Source organism: Vanessa cardui, chromosome 27, assembly GCF_905220365.1.
Source record: "Vanessa cardui chromosome 27, ilVanCard2.1, whole genome shotgun sequence".
NCBI classification, from domain to species: domain Eukaryota; kingdom Metazoa; phylum Arthropoda; class Insecta; order Lepidoptera; family Nymphalidae; genus Vanessa; species Vanessa cardui.
Window position 1 is genome coordinate 4,804,904 of NC_061149.1, and position 18,325 is coordinate 4,823,228.

The 18,325-nt window shown below is 34.4% G+C and overlaps 1 protein-coding gene across 1 annotated transcript; it reads left to right on the top strand.

Annotated features, from left to right (window-relative positions):
- The first annotated feature begins 2,026 nt into the window (after positions 1-2,026).
- On the top strand, positions 2,027-7,379 carry LOC124541144 (all trans-polyprenyl-diphosphate synthase PDSS2-like). The gene is made up of 2 exons (XM_047118989.1): positions 2,027-2,358; positions 6,074-7,379. The coding sequence occupies exons 1-2, from the start codon at positions 2,107-2,109 to the stop codon at positions 7,031-7,033; spliced, it is 1,212 nt and encodes a 403-aa protein (XP_046974945.1). The 5' UTR covers positions 2,027-2,106; the 3' UTR covers positions 7,034-7,379.
- The last annotated feature ends 10,946 nt before the right edge of the window (positions 7,380-18,325 follow it).

An 18,325-nucleotide genomic window follows, 5' to 3' on the forward strand; every position in this document is an offset into this window, starting at 1 on the left:
TCTTGCATGTGATGTGTTAATAAAGTTATTCATTCTAATTCCAATTTTTGATTTAAATTGATATATTACTTAAACTTAATAATTAATAATAATAAACTTTTAATCAGATACTACCTGCAACAAAAACTTGAATTAAATTACTGGCAAAAAAACAAAAATTTTAATATATTATATCGATAATAAAATTACATTTCACATCATTTTTTTAATGTGTCAAGACGGCCATCGTATCTTGCCGCTAGAATAGTGGCAACTTCCCACAATAGACTGGCGACAACTGCAGTTCTTCCTGACTGTACTGGCCGTCTCCCCCCTTAGATTCCTCCACTATTTACCACCACCTGGAGTGGGAAACGTGCGTGCAGACTACGACGTAAATACGATGGCGGGACTGTGTAAATACTGGCATGTTACTGGCACTCTAGTGGAACACCACGTCTGTGGTAGAGACAGCCATCTCATATCGTTTTAACCAGCGTTATATGTTGCAGAAATCCATAGGTGATGGTAGAATTTCCATGAGGTAACTTTTGTGTTCGTATATCACCTATGCCATTGATTTGGTTAATGGAAGATTAATACTTTTGATGCAAGATGGCTGCCCCTTGGCGTGTGTACACACGCCAAGGGGCGTGGGTGTGTGTGTATGGGGCAGGCAAGCCTTCATCTCAAGTCATTATGGGGAAAATGTGAGGGCAAGTCATAAAATCATTTTGGAAAATGATGAGTTTGTCCTACAAATGTATATATATACCTAGTTATGGATATGTGTGTGTAGAATCTAATCCGCAAATTCTTGGATTTTTCAAAATAATACATTAATTTATTTATTTATTAGGAAACTATTAGTCTATTAAAATTCTTTCTCGGCAACTTTCGAAACAGAATAAAAGTCCATTTTAAATTGACCCTTCATAACGTCATAACGTCGTATAATTTATGTTTTATTATAATTTGATACAGGTCATCACAAATTGGTTGGATAATTCTTCCAAATTTATGATTGCACATACGTAATTATGTTTGTTCATTTTTTATCCTTATCGTAACGGAATAAGGTTTACATTCCTTTGAGTTCAGTTTTTTATATTTTTGTTGTCTGTAGTTACGGTGAATCTAATGTATACCAATTTTCACGGTCAAGTGCATTTCAGTGTTGCCAGATTTAAGGAAACTACTTTTAATTGGGGTAAAATAATATCACTAATTAAATTTTTTCGATTGAAAATTTTATGGCAGTTGAAACATTCCTGATGCAATAATTTGACGGAAGACTAATAAAAATAATAATAATATTTATTAAAAATCAACAGTTTTAATATTTATATACCAATACTAATGTACACATAGTTTTCTAATAAAATACATTATGAGTGAACTTTACTTTTAATTACATTTATTTGTGAAATAGAGATATATGTTTTATGTTTGAAATACATTTCGCTATATGGTCGAAATTATTATATATACTAATTAAATGTTAATAATACTAAAGTCTAACAAGAATTATTAAAAAAAATGATAAAAAGAGATGGAAAATGTGCTGCATTGTTCTGTCAAAGACAGAATAGTTTAGTTCCCTGTACTAGTAGTCAATTTTGTACATAGATAATAAATATAAGTTTCTAGCTTTTTTTTTCCTCCACTGCATTTTTAAGTGATAAACGAAAAACTATCATAATAATACTATGCTACTAATTAATGAGGAGGATTAAGGCGTATATTGAATTATGACTTAGTGTAAATTGTAGTTCTAGAGATGTACATATATTATGATATAATAATGGAATTAAATTCTACGAGACTAGACTTGTACTAGACAAATTATAGCAACATATTTAAATATGTTCCAAAATATATCACTTCCAAACACATTAATATTACCGGACTCTACGTAAAGATTAACATCATACTAGATGATCTATTAAATATATTAACACAACCTTAAACTAGATAAAGCACTTTAAACAATAAATACACAAACCTGCTAATTGAATTCTAAGGCTAGCAACACCGTCTTAATATTTAACATCTAAACATTCAAACACGGCATGGCTGTCGAGCCGCACGCATAACCCGTTATAGAAATTAAAAAAAAAAAGAATCATGGCTTTCACCTACACGGTTTCCCGCGTCTTTAGACGCGCCTCGACGTTCTATTTTCAAAAACGGCTAGAATCAACGGTCGCCAGTTTGACGAAGGACGAGATTATGGTTCTGTTGCGACCTCCTTTTTCAAATTGGAGTAATATTATACGCGAAGCAGAGAAAGTGGTCGGTTATCCGACATCTTTTATGAATCTGCGATGTCTTCTGAGCGATGAATTCGCTAACCTGGCTCTTTATCTACGGAAATTGGTGAGTTTTTATATATAAATTATAGTATTAAAAACTTTTTAAGCTATTTAACCGACTGTGTACGACTTTAGTTATATGTTATGTTATGTGTTTGTTTTGAATTAAGAATGTTAACGGAACAATCAACTAGAACTCATACTAAGTAATATATACATGAATAATCCGTATAAAAAAATTGCTCATAGTTTCAAACATTTATGTTTTTTATAGATTGTTTATTTATGCGGAACTAGTAGACTTATGTACTTGAAATTAAATTAACAACACGAAAGTCATTTACGTTTCTCACTTTTCACTTCACACGTGAATCAGTGACTCACTCATGTTGCTATTTTATAATACAGTAACAGTATTACTGATAGAAAACTGGTACTACAGTTAAAATCATCTGTAAGCTGTAAACGATATGGCTCAGAGGTTATTATATGTAGAAAATTGCCGATTCGAATCCGAGTAATGATACTTTCAGAATTCAGATGTTTTATTACATAAAATAATTGTAGCATTACCCTATTATATACCATTACTATTGACCCCTATTTTTAAGCTCAAAGTTTGTTTTGAGAGGGGATGATTATGATGATTAGCCTGTGTTAATCCAAAGCTCACCACTAAGTCCAATCTGCCCCTCATATAGACTTCCTACCAGCTCGACGGTACCAGAGTGGTACCATCATGTTTACGATAACTTTCGGTTCAGCTTCACGAGTAAACAATGTGCCGTAAAAGTAAACTTATGCTCCTAACTGTAGTTAACATGTTTTCCTCGCTAACTTCCCTTACGTAGGTATATATATGAGACAACACCACATACATTACTCTGATCCCAATATAAGTAGCTAAAGCACTTGTGTTACGGAAATCAGAAGTAACGACGGTACCACAATCACCCAGACCCAAGACAACGTAGAAAACTAATGGTAATCTACATCGACTCGGCCAGGAATCGAATCCGGGACCTCAGAGTGGCGTACCCAAGAAAACAGGTGTACATACCACTCGACCATGGAGGTCGTCTCGAGGAGGTAAACTCGGATTTAAAAAAAAAATCAGATGGAGCACGTAGTACATTGGAAAGAAGCAAAATAAACGAATACAAATTCCCGTAGTCCACAATGACTCATTGTTAATCCGTCAAAAGTGAGAGCACCTTAAAATTTTTAATTAGGGTTCCGTACGTATAATAATGAGCTGAGATGGCCCAGTGGTCAGAACGTGTGCATCTTTACCGATCGTGGGTTCAAACCCAGGCAATCACCTCTGAATATTCACGTGCTTAATTTGTGTTTATAATTCATCTCGTGCTCGGCGAAGGAAAACATCGTGAGGAAACCTGCATGTGGCTCATTTGATAGACATTTTGCCACATGTGTATTCCACCACTGGAACAGGCTGTTGTTGTTTGTTGTTGTATGTGTAATAAAAAGTGGAATTCTAATAAGATTATTTCCTTTTCCACTGTTCGTTCGTCTGCCTGTGTGTTTGTCCGTCAAAACTCTTTTACTCAGAAACGCGTAGAAGTTGAAATTATTTCCTAATACTGAGTTAGCAGTTTCTTTGAGTAGTAAAAACATCAAACGTCTTCACGACCTCCATGGTTGAGTGGTGTGTACACCGGTTTTCATGGGTACGCCACTCTGAGGTTCCGGGTTCGATTCCTGGCCGAGTCGATGTAGATTAGTTTTCTATGTTGTCTTGGGTCTGGGTGTTTGTGGTGCCGTCGTTACTTCCGATTTCCATAACACAAGTGCTTCAGCTACTTACATTGGGATCAGAGTAATGTGTGTGATGTTGTCTCATATTTATTTATTTATTATTTATTATTAACCTCTAAATCTATTCAATTAAAAGATATGATCACTTATGTCACAATTTTCGTTGACCTAGTACCAAGTTTTGTAAGAAGCAATATCATGTAGCGTAAGTAACAGGAAAAAATTTGAAAGACATAATTTTTTTTAGTAGCATCTTTTTACATCCTCGAAAGTTGATGTAAGATGAAAGTAAGAAAACATGTTATAGGATGTAGCAAGCTTGCTTTGAAGATACTTGCAAACGGGACGATAAATCTGTATTTATCGGGTAATAGCGATACTGGCAAATAATTCTACAGTATTGTTTACATATCTGACTGGTGCTACGGAACCATGAGAAAATAAATCCGATCCTCACTTGTTTGTTTTTTAAGCTCGGATAAATATCGACATACATTTTATATATAAAGATAGTTGTACCCGCGACTCCGTACGCGTTTGAATTTAAGTAATTTGGACATTGCATTGCGTGTTTTTATTTAATGTATAAAATATAATTTTCCTAAAAAAAAGTATCTTAAGTTAATCCTTATTACATCTGCTATCTGCCAGTAAAAGTCACGTCAAAATCGGTTCGGCCGTTTCAGAGATTAGCCGAAACAAACAAATAGCCAGAATAAATTGTAAATAATATTATTTTGGTTTTGGTATATGTATCTTGTATAGATTCATATGCGTTTAGTAAAAAGCAGTTATTTTAATATTACAAACAGACACATCAATTTTATTATATTTTAGATATATCACGTTATATTAGTCATTATAATATATATAAGCTTATTTTGGTGAAAGTAAAACATCAGTAGGTTGACTAGATTTTGCGTGAACCGAAAAAACAACAGCTTTCTTTTTATAATATTTGTAACACTGACGAATTTTAGAATTAAGGAAGATTATTTTTTTATATGGCAATACAGCATTCTATGTAACATAGAAAATAAAATTTATGAAAAATATAGCCTATACATGCCTTTGTGTATTCCATGTCATTAGGTAATAGCTCACACTTACTTATACTATTGATAAATAAATAATAAATATTAGACATCACGTACGACGCTTTCATCTCATTGTAAGTAGCTATAGCACTTGTGTAATGGAAAATCAGAAGTAACGACGGTACCACAAACAACCAGACATAACATAGAACATTAATGAACTTTTCTCCATCGATGCGGCCGGGAATCCAAGCAGGGACCGAGATTAAAAGATGTCATTGACCTATACGTATACTGTGAGGAAACCTTACCTGCACAATATCCTAAAATAATGGAAAAACGTGACACGGGTTAGTTACCACTTAGCACACCAACTCTTTCCCCACTGATTCGTAAATTAAATAATCGTTAAAAAATACAACGTAACGTTCAATAGAGTAATATCACTTAGTGGTAGGGCTTTGTGCAAGCCCGTCTGGGTAGACCTACCGCCACATAACAGTACTCAGTATTGTTGTGTTCCGGTTTGAAGGGTGAGTGAGCCAGTGTAACTACAGGCACAAGGGACATAACATCTTAGTTCCCAAGGTTGGTGGTACATTGACGATGTAAGGAATAGTTAATATTACTTACAGCGTCATTGCCTATGGGTCATGGTGACCACTTATCATCCGGTGGGCCATATGCTCGTCCGCCTACTTATAACATAAAAAAAAATCAACTATCTGTCCAATTTCTTCCCCATATTACATAAAATAATCCTTATCTAAAGGTGGGCCAATTTTTAAACTAACTTCTACCAGCGATACACGGATAACCGTGTTTAGTTCGTTAGTTTTGAGTAGCGTATGTATTAAGTTATGTTTAAGAAATAATACTAAGTTATAACTTAGTTATCTATTCATATATGCGATAGATTTGGTGCATCAGACTTTCCTAAAACGTTCAATAATAAAATTTCAGATCGGCAGCAATCAGCTCGTGATGCAAACAGCGAAGAACGTGCTGTACGGGGACTGCAAGAATCTTCAGCCCTGGGGCCTTGTCATCCTCCTCCTATCAAAGTCCGTCAAATCGTCGACCTCAAATTCGAAGGCGATCAATCAACAGCAAAGGGAACTAGCCGAGCTTACGGAAATGATGCGAACTGGGCACCTCATTCACCGCGGTATAGTCAACGTACCTTTCGCGAAACGATCGAAAAGTACGGAATCGGCGATATTCGGTAACAAAATAGCCATTCTACTCGGAGATTACCTCCTCGTAACAGCAAACGCCATGCTCGCTGGCCTAAGAAACGCTGATGTGCTTTATATAGTATCTAGCGCACTCAAAGATTTATCTGAAAGCGAATTTTTTGGCGACAGAGACGAGCAAAACATGCCCTTACCTGGCAAACCTAAATTAGCCAACGATGATGTTAGTTTCACATTTGATACAACGTCAATGACAGCAAATAATGTCCTGGGTAAGCCAAGAAAGGAATGGACTGCTCGAACTGTCTACAATGGCGTAAGTCTGCTTGGTAGAGGATGCCAATCAGCAATGGTCCTTGGCAAAGAGAGTCGCGAAAATCAAAACTATGCCTACCAATTCGGCTGTCATGTCGGCTTGGCTTGGCAGGCTGCTGCTGAATTACAAACCTTAACAGAAGAGGGTGAAGCTCAGTTTTGCTTGGCAAGCGCCCCTGTTCTATTTGCATTAGAAGGTAACCCGGAACTTTATAAAATAATCGATCAAGCGAAAAACAACGTAAATGACGTCGATTATGAGGATTTGAAATTCAATATCCTGAAGACGGATGCTGTTGATAAGACAAAGATGCTTTACGAGGACCACGCGAAGAAAGCGATGGCGTTAATTGATAAGATCGGGGACAACGAATCTGTTGATATGATAAAGAAATTGATAAACACATTTTAAACTTTATTTAAGACTGAATCGTTTCAGAAATTATATTTATATTTGCATGTATACTACGACACAACTTAGATGTAGCATCGGAAAATTCAATAAAACCGATTGCGGCCGATTTATATAACCAATATAAATAGCTCCCTATCGCGCCATTCGACGCTATTCGTCGCTATAGGTTCTCGCGTCAGGTTGGCCTGAGAAAGCGAAATTGTATGAAGATTATATTCACATGATAAATAAATATTGATAATTTGGGTTAGCGTACTTAATTCGGATGTGATCGGTTTTGCAAATTTTGTCGATGCTACATCTAAGTCATGTCGTACTATAGGTAAGAATTTATTTAATTAAGTTATCTTTGTATAGATATAGATTAATATTTGACGAGTGACATTTACACTCTGAAACGGAACAGAGCGCAAAGGCTTTTTAAAATAAATTACGAGTCTGCTATTAATTAATCTGTATCCACTTCAGAGTAGAAGTTTCGGTCAATCATAACATGTGAAGACTCAACAGTCTAGTATAATTGGTTCCAATTCAAATTTTACTTAAACAAGTTTAATAAAAGCTGGTGAAAAGAAAATATCCTAAAACCAGTAGTCGCACACGGGTCGCTTGGTTTTTAGGGTGTTGGTTGTCAAGTGTTAGGCAAAAAAGCCTATCATTTCTTGGAATTCAAGTTTGCATCATATCAAACTTCAATAAATTCAGTTCAGCGGTTTGGTCGTGAGTTACTTTCACATTTATAATATTAAATATATATTGTTCTTTATTTAAACTAGATGACGTTAGTGTGTTTATTATAGTATTGCGTCCATGACTCTTTGACTAGCCTTGTTTTAATTGTTGATCTTTGATGTCTCATATATTTAATTAATTATTTACTTGTATATAATTTAATTATGTCTTTTTTTAAATAAATAAGGCAACATCACATACATTACTCTGATCATAATGTAAGTAGCTAAAGCACTTGTGTTATGGAAAATCAGAAGTAAAGACGGTACCACAAATACCTAAACCAACAACATAGAATACGAATGATAATCTTCATGAATCGGTCGGGAATCGAACCCAGGATCTCGGAGTGGCGTGCCCATGCAAACCGGTGAACACCACTCGACCACAGAGTTCATCAGATATGTCATTGTGATTACGTCTTTGATTTTGCACCAATGATATTAATGTTAAGGAAATCAAAAGAAAAAAACATGGTGTCTTCATTTATATGTATATCATTAATTTATATCACAGATTAAAAATAAATAATATGCATAATGTCCTTTGTTGTTTGTTTTCCTCGTTGAAAAAAAAAACATATTTAAAAATAGAATCAGAATATTATTCACCAACAAATATTATTATTAAAAACGTTGTTTCTCTTATATAGTAATTATGCTAGATATATGAATATTCGATATTTGTTAATTTGTCGTACCTTCGGCAAGATTTTTTTTTTCAAATATGTATTTAATAAATACCAAAGATAAATTGACTACCAAGGTATATAGACTGATATAGTAGTAGTACAAGGTCGATCACGAGATGCGACGCTTCTCGCGGGTGATCCGCCCTCGGAGCTCCAGGCGGAGGTGCTCGCGGAAGTGTACCGGTTCCGGGTCGAGGCGAGGGACCGCGGCGACCGTCCAGGGTCGGCGGAGGTCGGGCGGATCAGGGCTCTAGCCCAGCAAGCCCTGATCGCCCGATGGCAGGAGGATCTGGAGACTCCCACGGCGGGCCTAGCGACAATGGAGGCGATCCGTCCCCACTTGAGTCGCTGGGTCGAGAGGAAGCACGGCACACTGTCGTACAGAATGACACAGGTACTTACCGGACACTGGTGCTTCGGTAAGTACCTGCACGGGATAGCGCGGCGGGAGGAGTCACCCTCCTGCCACGAGTGTGGTGCGCCAGTGGACACGGCGTACCACACCCTGTACGAGTGTGCTGCGTGGGGGCCCCAGAGGCACACCCTTACGGCGAGTATGGGCGGAGACCTCTCGCTGCCGAGCGTTATCAACGCCATGCTCGGTAGCGAGATGTGCTGGTCGGAGATGCGCTCCTTCTGCGAAAGTGTCATGTCGCAGAAGGAAGCCGCGGAGCGGGAGCGGGAAAAGAATGCCACCGCTGATTCGCTCCGCAGAAGACGATCGGGGGAGAAGGAAAAGGCGCTACGTGCACCTTCTCCTTCCGCCTCAATAGGCGCCGTAGGGACCAGGGGGGGTCCTAGTACCCTGGGAACAGTGGCGTAGCTAGGTGAGGAAGGGCCCTAGTGCATAGAAAAAGCATCGGGCCCTTATCTCCTCTTTTTCATCCCTCTATAACTAATAATTACACTTTAAAATTATAGATACCAAATAAGAAATCTTGTGCGCAGGGTCATGATTTTCTAGCTTCAGAAGCTTAAGGTTTAGCTTAGCGGGCCCCCTGCACTCCGGGGCCCTGGTGCACTGCACCTCCTGGCCCTACGATAGCTACGCCACTGCCTGGGAATCCCCCCTAGCTGTTGGAGGCCCGTATAAACGGGCCGACCGTCAGGGCGTCACGGTAGCATGCGAAAGCGCGTAATGCGTTTTTCCAGCGAGAAAAAAAAAGGTCGATCACGAGGTTTTTTCGTGTTTCATTAACTTTCTTTTCTGTTTGGTAGTAAGCTCTGGAAACTTACATGGGGAGGTACCTATACTATACTCATCACTTTTCTTTCTAATTAATCTAATAGGCTATTTGACAATCCGAAAAATAAATTGTGAATTATTGTAATCAGTGTATATTATGAGTTTAAAAATGGTTATTTACTATCGAAAGTTGAAAATAATATTTAATTTATTCAAAAATCCATAAATAAAAATGCTATATTTCAAACGTTTGTCACGTGACACAAAACGCTACTGATTGGCCGGGCTAATGATGAAGTCACTTTCTTGTAAACTTTGCTTTTCTACTATATGTACCACAGATTAAAATACAGGAAAGTGACGTCACCGACCCCATTGCAGCGCCATATTGTCCAACTAGCGTTTTTGCGCGCTATTTAAATATGGAAATTTTAATATGATCTTTTTCGGCAAATAAGTACTAGAAATAAAAAACACAACTTTTACTGGGTTCCTAAACTTCTACTAAATAATATAAAATGGATTTTAAAAACCAGTCAAATAGCCTATTCTTCGCTGAACAGTGATACTTAATTGCTGATTTTCTGTTTGAAATGTATGACTAGTGTAACTAAAGGTACATTATCGATGTAAGGAACGATCAATAATATTTTCCTAAAAAAATATATTTATTTTGAAAATGAAACAAACATCTTTATCGCAGACTCTTCGTGTCACAGTGTTAGGTGTTTTCAAACCTTAAGCCCTTGGGGTCTAACCACGTATGATATAAGTGTCAGGGAAAGGAATTTTCTGTATCATATAATCATTATTTCCTGATCGATCAGATGGGATCCTTGATTATGTGGTTTTTCGTAATAATCAACTGAGTTATCTCAATATTTTTAGCTACATTCATCCAGTCGAGCTGGAGCCCTAGACAGTTCCCACTGATTCGCCCATAAAATTAGGCAGGTGTCTTGCCTTGAAACATAAATCCTTATTTCATTAAAAACTACGATGATTTCAAATACGCCAAAAAGTATATTAACATGTGTAAGTAAATGTTTTGCGTGTGTGTATATGTAATAATCTCATTGAAACAAGCAAACGATAGTCAAAAATACTAACATATACTTTGCCGTTATATTTACAAAGGCACACATATTTAAAACTTATAGCCTACTTTTAAATCCAATGAATAAAGATACACAAACCTTAAATTGGTATATTCCATGTTATTTGTTAATATTACACACTGATACATGCGTATTTTCAACATATAATATTATTATTCCACTTAACATCTTATATATTTTTTATTTTGACTTTTATTTGTGCCAAAAAGACAGATTATATGGCTAATGTCACGTGCGAAACGTCTTATATTCACTTGTACGCTTGTATACTTATGCCATTTTAACACGAATCCATTATGAAAACTATACATTCAATATCACAACTATTTATATCGAATTCATTCAATGTTACAGTTGTTGATTGGACTTTCCTCTTGTGTTTACAAAGGTTTTAATTTTTAATTCTTATTACTTATTAAATAGTATTTTTTTGTCAAAAACTCACTTAAAAAATTGTATTATAAGTATTCAGTTTCGTCTACAGCCAATAATCCACCTGTAAAATTACATCTGTTCAGAGAAATCTTAAAATGTTGTAGTACCAAACTTAAAACATAGATGGCGTTGATACATAGTAAAATGTATTTTATTTTTTATTTTTATTTATTTATTTTTTTTATTTTATTTTAGGGAAACAAACAATAAGATAAACTTATGGGATAGGAATATACAAAATTACATATATCAGCTAAGTTTCCACTGGTAATTAGACACATATTATTAAAGTTAAAAAAAAGACTAACATACATAAAATCAAACATTAAAAACGTATACTGACGAATTTCTTCGGCAGTTATGAATAAAATCTAACATAAATATAATGAAACGAAACAAAATTAAAATTAAAAAAAAAAAAAAAAAGTAACAAAACACATTAAACAAAATTGAAGGCATTAATGGCTACATCGGTTAGTTAAATTACAGGCAAAACATTTATACACGTCAGAACAAACTATGAATTGATACATAAATTAATCTTATTAACTTTATTTTTAAAAGAATACATTTTTTCGAATAATATATCAATATCTGAGTAAACTTTATTATAATTTTGGCAGCTACGATATAAGAAGATATTATTAGTACTTTTCGTTTTACAAATCGGCACATTAAATAATGGTTTATATCTAGAATTTATTCGTGGACAATTAAATTCAATATTAGACAATAGGAAAGGTGAATCTACGAAACTGTTAATTATTTTATATAGGAAAAGTTGGTCTCTAGCTTGTCTTCGTAAAGTAAGAGGAGACAAGAGTTGCATTTTAGCAGAAGATACAGCTCTATAACACATGTGTTTGTAGAATTTTCTTTGAATGGAGTCTAATTCATTTATATAAGTTTTATACTGAGGATTCCATACGGTAGAGGCATATTCAAGGGTAGACCGAACATATGAGTTATAGAGCAGAACCAAAGTTGAGCACTGTCTGAAGTCCCTACCAACTCTTAAAATAAATCCAAGCATTCGATAAGCTTTTGATGTTATGTAACAAATGTGAGAAGCATAAGTAAGCTTAGAGTCTAAGACTATGCCGAGGTCTTTAACCTCAAACACCCTATTTAAAGAAATGTTATTTAAATTATACATATACATTTGTGGAATTCTTTTCCGGGTAAATGAAATAGTGTTGCATTTTACAACATTTAAAGTCAAAAAATTCTTATCACAATAGTTACATAGATTGTTTAAGTCATTCTGTAATAAGTTGCAGTCGTTGATGGAATTGATTTCTTTAAAAATTTTTAAATCATCAGCATAAAGTAGTATATTACTGTATTGAAATATTAAATTTATATCATTAACAAAAATATTGAAAAACAAAGGACCAAGATGGGAGCCTTGAGGTACCCCGGAAGTAATGGGTACAAAAGATGAGCAGTAACCTTTGACAGTTACCGCTTGGTGACGATCTCTTAGGTAAGATTCAATCCACCGAAGCAAATCACCGTGTATACCAAAATTTCTAAGTTTTTCTACTAATAAAGTATGAGATAATTTATCGAAAGCTTTAGAAAAGTCAGTACTTAATTGTAAACCGCCGATACTTTAGCTGTTAGTTGGTATGTGATGCTGGATGGTTTGGCTTAATGAGACTTGACTAAAGCTACCAACAAATGATATTGAATTAATACGAAAGGATTGTTCTTACTAATCCAACAATATATCTCGGTATAAGCTTGGTTTAATTTGTAATTTGAATTTATCTCACCGAATGAATAAATATTTTAAAGATACTCTTAAAGACAATATTTAAATGGAAAATATTCTGTAATAAGTATTACCAGGCCACTTTTTACAGTAAAATACATAAAATACTTTTTACAACAGATAAAGTATTAAATAATTAAAATATATAGCCTCCACAATGAGATGTGTCCAATCCTTTCTCCGTACAAGATCCTTATTGCGTCTCAAATATAATATACACAGTAAATAAAGTTTTCTGTTTTACTATGCTATGATGACCTGCCTGCACGAATCTATTTAGTAAATGGTCGAGTCAGAACGATTTTGTTATCTATCGGCTGTCAGATACCGTCTTTGGATCGACAACAACAACAACAGCCTATAAATTTCCCACTGTTGGGCTAAAGCCTTCTCTCCGCAATACATATTCCATCGAACTATTCCAATGCTGGTTGGTGGAATGTACACGAGACAGAATTTGTATGAAATTAGACACATGCAGGTTTCCTCACGATGTTTTTCCTTCACCGTGAGCAGGATATGAATTATACACACAAATTAAGCACATGAATGTTCAGTGGTGCGTACCTGGGTTTAAAGCCGCAATCATCGGTTAAGATGCACGCGTTCTAACCACTGCGCTATCTCGACATCGGTTAGTGTGAAGACGCTCTAACTACTAAATTCGCTGTCAAAAATTAGTAGTAAATAATCTCGAATCATCCTTGACCTGCACCAATCATTTGTATCGATAACCAATATCATATTGCGCAATCATATATAAAAATATTATTAATAACTAATTAATAATATATTAATAATTAAGTTATAAGATCAATATGACAAAGTTGATTCTTATCAAGAATCAAGTCAGAAATCGGATCGTTCGTAATATTAATTTTACATATATAATAATAATAATATAATAATATGCGTTATATTATATGTTGAAAGATTAATAGTGACAATTGCTCATTGACCATTTAAACAGTGTTTGGGTTCATATATCACTCCCCCTGGTTCCTCACTGTCGACCAAAGAGACTCCAACAATAGTTTTACGTCCTTCATTTGAAATTAGCCTCAACTGAACGATACCTTGTCACTAATACAATTAAAAAAATATCTTTGACATATATGTATACGTGTGTTCAGAAATAAAACGATGCATAAAAATTTTCTTATACCGTTTATAATAATAACAATTTTAAAACAATTTTTTACTCTATAAGATTTTAAATTAACATGGTTATTTTTATTACTAAAGTTAGTAATTTCGGGATATTTACCATGTTTTTTATTTTTATTCGGTAGAGCTCGATATTTCGACATTATCTACGAATGTCTTGTTCACGAGCTCCACCGAATAAAAATGAAAAATATGGTAAATATCCCGAAACTAACAACTTCAGTAATTTTTTACTCGATACTCAGTTAAAATTTCGACTATCAGTTTTCCCGCCATGACGAGTAACTGTCATCTGTCAATGTTCATATTAACAGATTAAAAATATAATGTTTATAACACAAAGTGACAGGTACTCGTCGGTACAGATAAAAATAATTCATATTATATTTAATATAAAGTAACAAATACTAATGTGAGTTTTACAAGACATAATTATTATAAAAACAGTTGCCTAATACTGAGTACTGACCCGATACTTATTTCAGTTGACTGTCAATTTGTTATTATCTGTAGGAGTATTTTAAAAATTTTATTCGGTGAAATAATCTTTAAGAACCATTATCTTATATTAACCTAACCTCCTGTGCTCAAAAAAAAAAAAAACAAAAATCAAATTAAACTTTATTCAAGTAGGCTTTTACAAGCACTTTTGATTCATCATTTTACAATTAAGTGAAGCTACCACTCGTTCGGAAAGTAGATTCTACCGAGAAGAACCAAGTTTTAGTCGGAATGTAATATAATCACATATTTTATTGATTTTACTAATCAATATACATATAAAATAGTTTAAAAATAAAATTCCTTAAAACACATCAACAATTATTAATTAGGACAAATTTTTATGTGTTTAATATTTTTAAAGTATCGTTCTGTTTTCAGTTTTTATTAATAAATGTAATTCATTAATGTTTTTAGATCTTTTAATATGTTTTGGGTAAGGTCATACATATGCTGCGACTACCTGAAAATGGGCTGTATTCGTAAATAAGCTTGCCTAATTAATTTCTACATTGTTTAATATGTATTGTGTAAAGTCATAGCGTATGCTGAAACCACCTGCAAAGAGGCTATATATGTATTAAATGAAATTTCAGAAGTCCATATTTATAGCTTTCAGTACTGTTTACAGTGATTTTTTTTATATATTTGGTTTATTTATTTCATTTATATATATTTTTATTATATTGTACATTAATTATAATTGAGTAAAACGAAGTCATACTTTTTGTTGTTTAATTTTACATTTATTGTTTAGTTGTTAGTATTATTGAAATACTTTTTGTAATTAATCAATGTATTTGTTTACCTATGATGAGCTTATCATTTTGTTTTTATATATAAGTATGAAATTGTCTTAATATATTTATACAAATTTTTATTATTGCTGAACCATATTTTATGTGATATCGAGTCTACTACTAAAATAAATATACATAAGAAAACTGTAATATAATGGAAATCTTTAGGTATAGAAGACAGCACCACTTCACCTAATTATATTATATATTATTATGATGAAATATATTTCATAAAAAATTGACCCATAATCACTTGGACAAAAATTGACTTATGCTATTAATATACACGTCGAGATGGCCGATCTTAACTGATGATTGCGGGTTCAAACCCAGGCAAGCACCGCAGATTCATGTGCTTAATTTATCGTGATATATATATCACGATTGAGCGATTCTCAAGTAAAAACCAAACTACGCCGGAACAATAACATAATATATTTATGTTATCATAATTATATTACCTGATTTTAATGCCACGTATATATTTATATATCATTAGACGATTAATATATACTACGTTTGTCACACGATTTGTATTTTTTTCTTTTTTTATTGCGCTTTCTACGTGGCCGGTAACTTTATTTTGTTTTCTAAAAATAATTAGTTGTTTAATCATGATAATTTAATAAATTCCACTCAAGAATCTTATTTATTTTTCTACACCTCTACGGCTGAAGCTGTTCAAAGTAAGACCATAACCGATCTACGTGCAGCTATTGTACCATGTAAAGCCAGTGTAACTACAGGCACAAGGGACATAACATCTTAGTTTCCAAGGTTGGTGGCACAATGACGATGTAAGGAATAGTTAATATTTTCCATAAAAAAAAAAACAAAATACCGCCTTTGCACGCTTCTCTTTTTTGTTATATGTTCTTGTAATGTTAAGTACAAATAAAATAAATACCATAATTACTTAGATAAAAATCTTAGGCTTATGCTATTAATATACACGATGTAACGGCGCTTGAAAACTACTTGGTTCTTCACGGTAGAATCTACTTTCCGAACCGGTAGTAGCTTCACTTAAAATAGTGCTTATAAAAGCCAACTTGACACATACATTTTGATTTGATTGTCAAGTCACTTAAACAACGTTTAAAGTCACTCAGCGTACTATGGCAAGGGCTATGCTCGGCGTTTCTCTGAGGGATCGCATCAGAAATGAGGTGATCGGTCAAAGAACCAAAGTCATCGACATAGCCCACCAGATTAGTAAGCTGAAGTGGCAGTGGGCTGGTCATATTTGTCGTAGAACCGACAACCGTTGGGGAAAACGTGTTCTAGAGTGGAGACCGCGTCTCGGATGTAGGATGTCCTCAGGCAGCGTGGAGTGATGATTTATGCAAGGCGGCAGGCAGGAGCTGGATGCGAGTAGCCGGAGATACAGATCATGAGACGAATTATAAACACATAATAAGCACATATATATAGCGGTGCTTCCCTGGATTTGAACCCGAAATCATCGGTTAAGATGCACGTGTTCTAACTGGGCCATCTTGGCTCTTCATGGTTCAACAACAGGTCGTAAATGTGCACCCTCCGATTTGCAAATTAATTGTCTGATTGATTGTTAACTAAACGGATATTATATATAAATATTATACAATATTATTATGAAATAATTTTAGTTCAAAGTTTTGGTAGTTAATGTATTATTGGCTTACAATCAACATTACTTTACACTATAATGACCAGTATTACAAGATACTTAAGATTTATTTTTCTAGGATCAGTGTATCGTTGTTGAACATTCGTAATATCTGGTAATGCCGAGGGTAGCAAGCAAAGCCTCTGGTGTTAATTACATTGTCACAGATTATATTAACCACATATACTTAAAATGTTTGCTGTAGGTATTCAGGTTGTAAATCATATTTCTTTTATCAATAAATAATTTGTTTTTGTATTTTGACATATGTAAAGTGTTTGAAGTAATTAGTATATAAGCGCTTCTTTCATGGCCTCATATCACAGAGATTTTTTTGATGATAGGTGGCAAACGAACAAGAGGCTCACACCAGGGGGCGTGCAAGTGTGTTGCCAGTGTTTAAGGGTTACAAACCAACTACAAAAGATATATTAACATATCTGTGGTCGAGTAGTGTGTACACCGGGTTTCATGGGTAAAACGGCGAGGTACCGGGTTCGATTCACTTTTCTATTCTGTCTTGGGTTTGGGTGTTTGTTGTATCGTTACTTTTGATTTCCATATAACAAGTGCTTTAGCTTACATTGGGATCAGATTAATGTATGCGATGTCGTTTTATGTTTATAGTATATTTAAATTTATATTATAAAGTGCATAAGTATGTTCACAAACACATATGTACTCTATTCTCAGACTTATAATCCAATGACGAAAATCTGATAGCACCTGAAATACAGAGCCAGTTCTAACAGTTTGCCTCACGATAAGAGAATACCTACATCCTTGAAACTTCCAAAATTTGAACCCATGACATTGGGATTTGCGGCCACGAGGCAATCAGTCATTTTAACATATTATATTGATGATTAAGCTACGACCTTTACTGTTATAAAAACATGACAGAAAATATTAAAAATATATCAATAAAATTATGAATAATTAAAAGTTTTTTATTTAAATGATAAGAATCAGTATACGTAGATTCCATATAGATAAGAAATTACGAAACGTAACTAATGAACGAATACTAATTACGCGGCGCGGTTGCGTTCGCTTTTGACGCCATTTCCCGTCGTAGACCGCAGCGGCATATAAGACCTTCTATAAGAAAATCTGACGGATAGTTTCAGAAACGCGTTGAAAGAAGAGATCCGAGATGGCCCAGTGGTTAGAACTCGTGCCTCTTAACCGATGATTGCGGGTTCAAACCCAGGCAAGCACCGCTAAATAT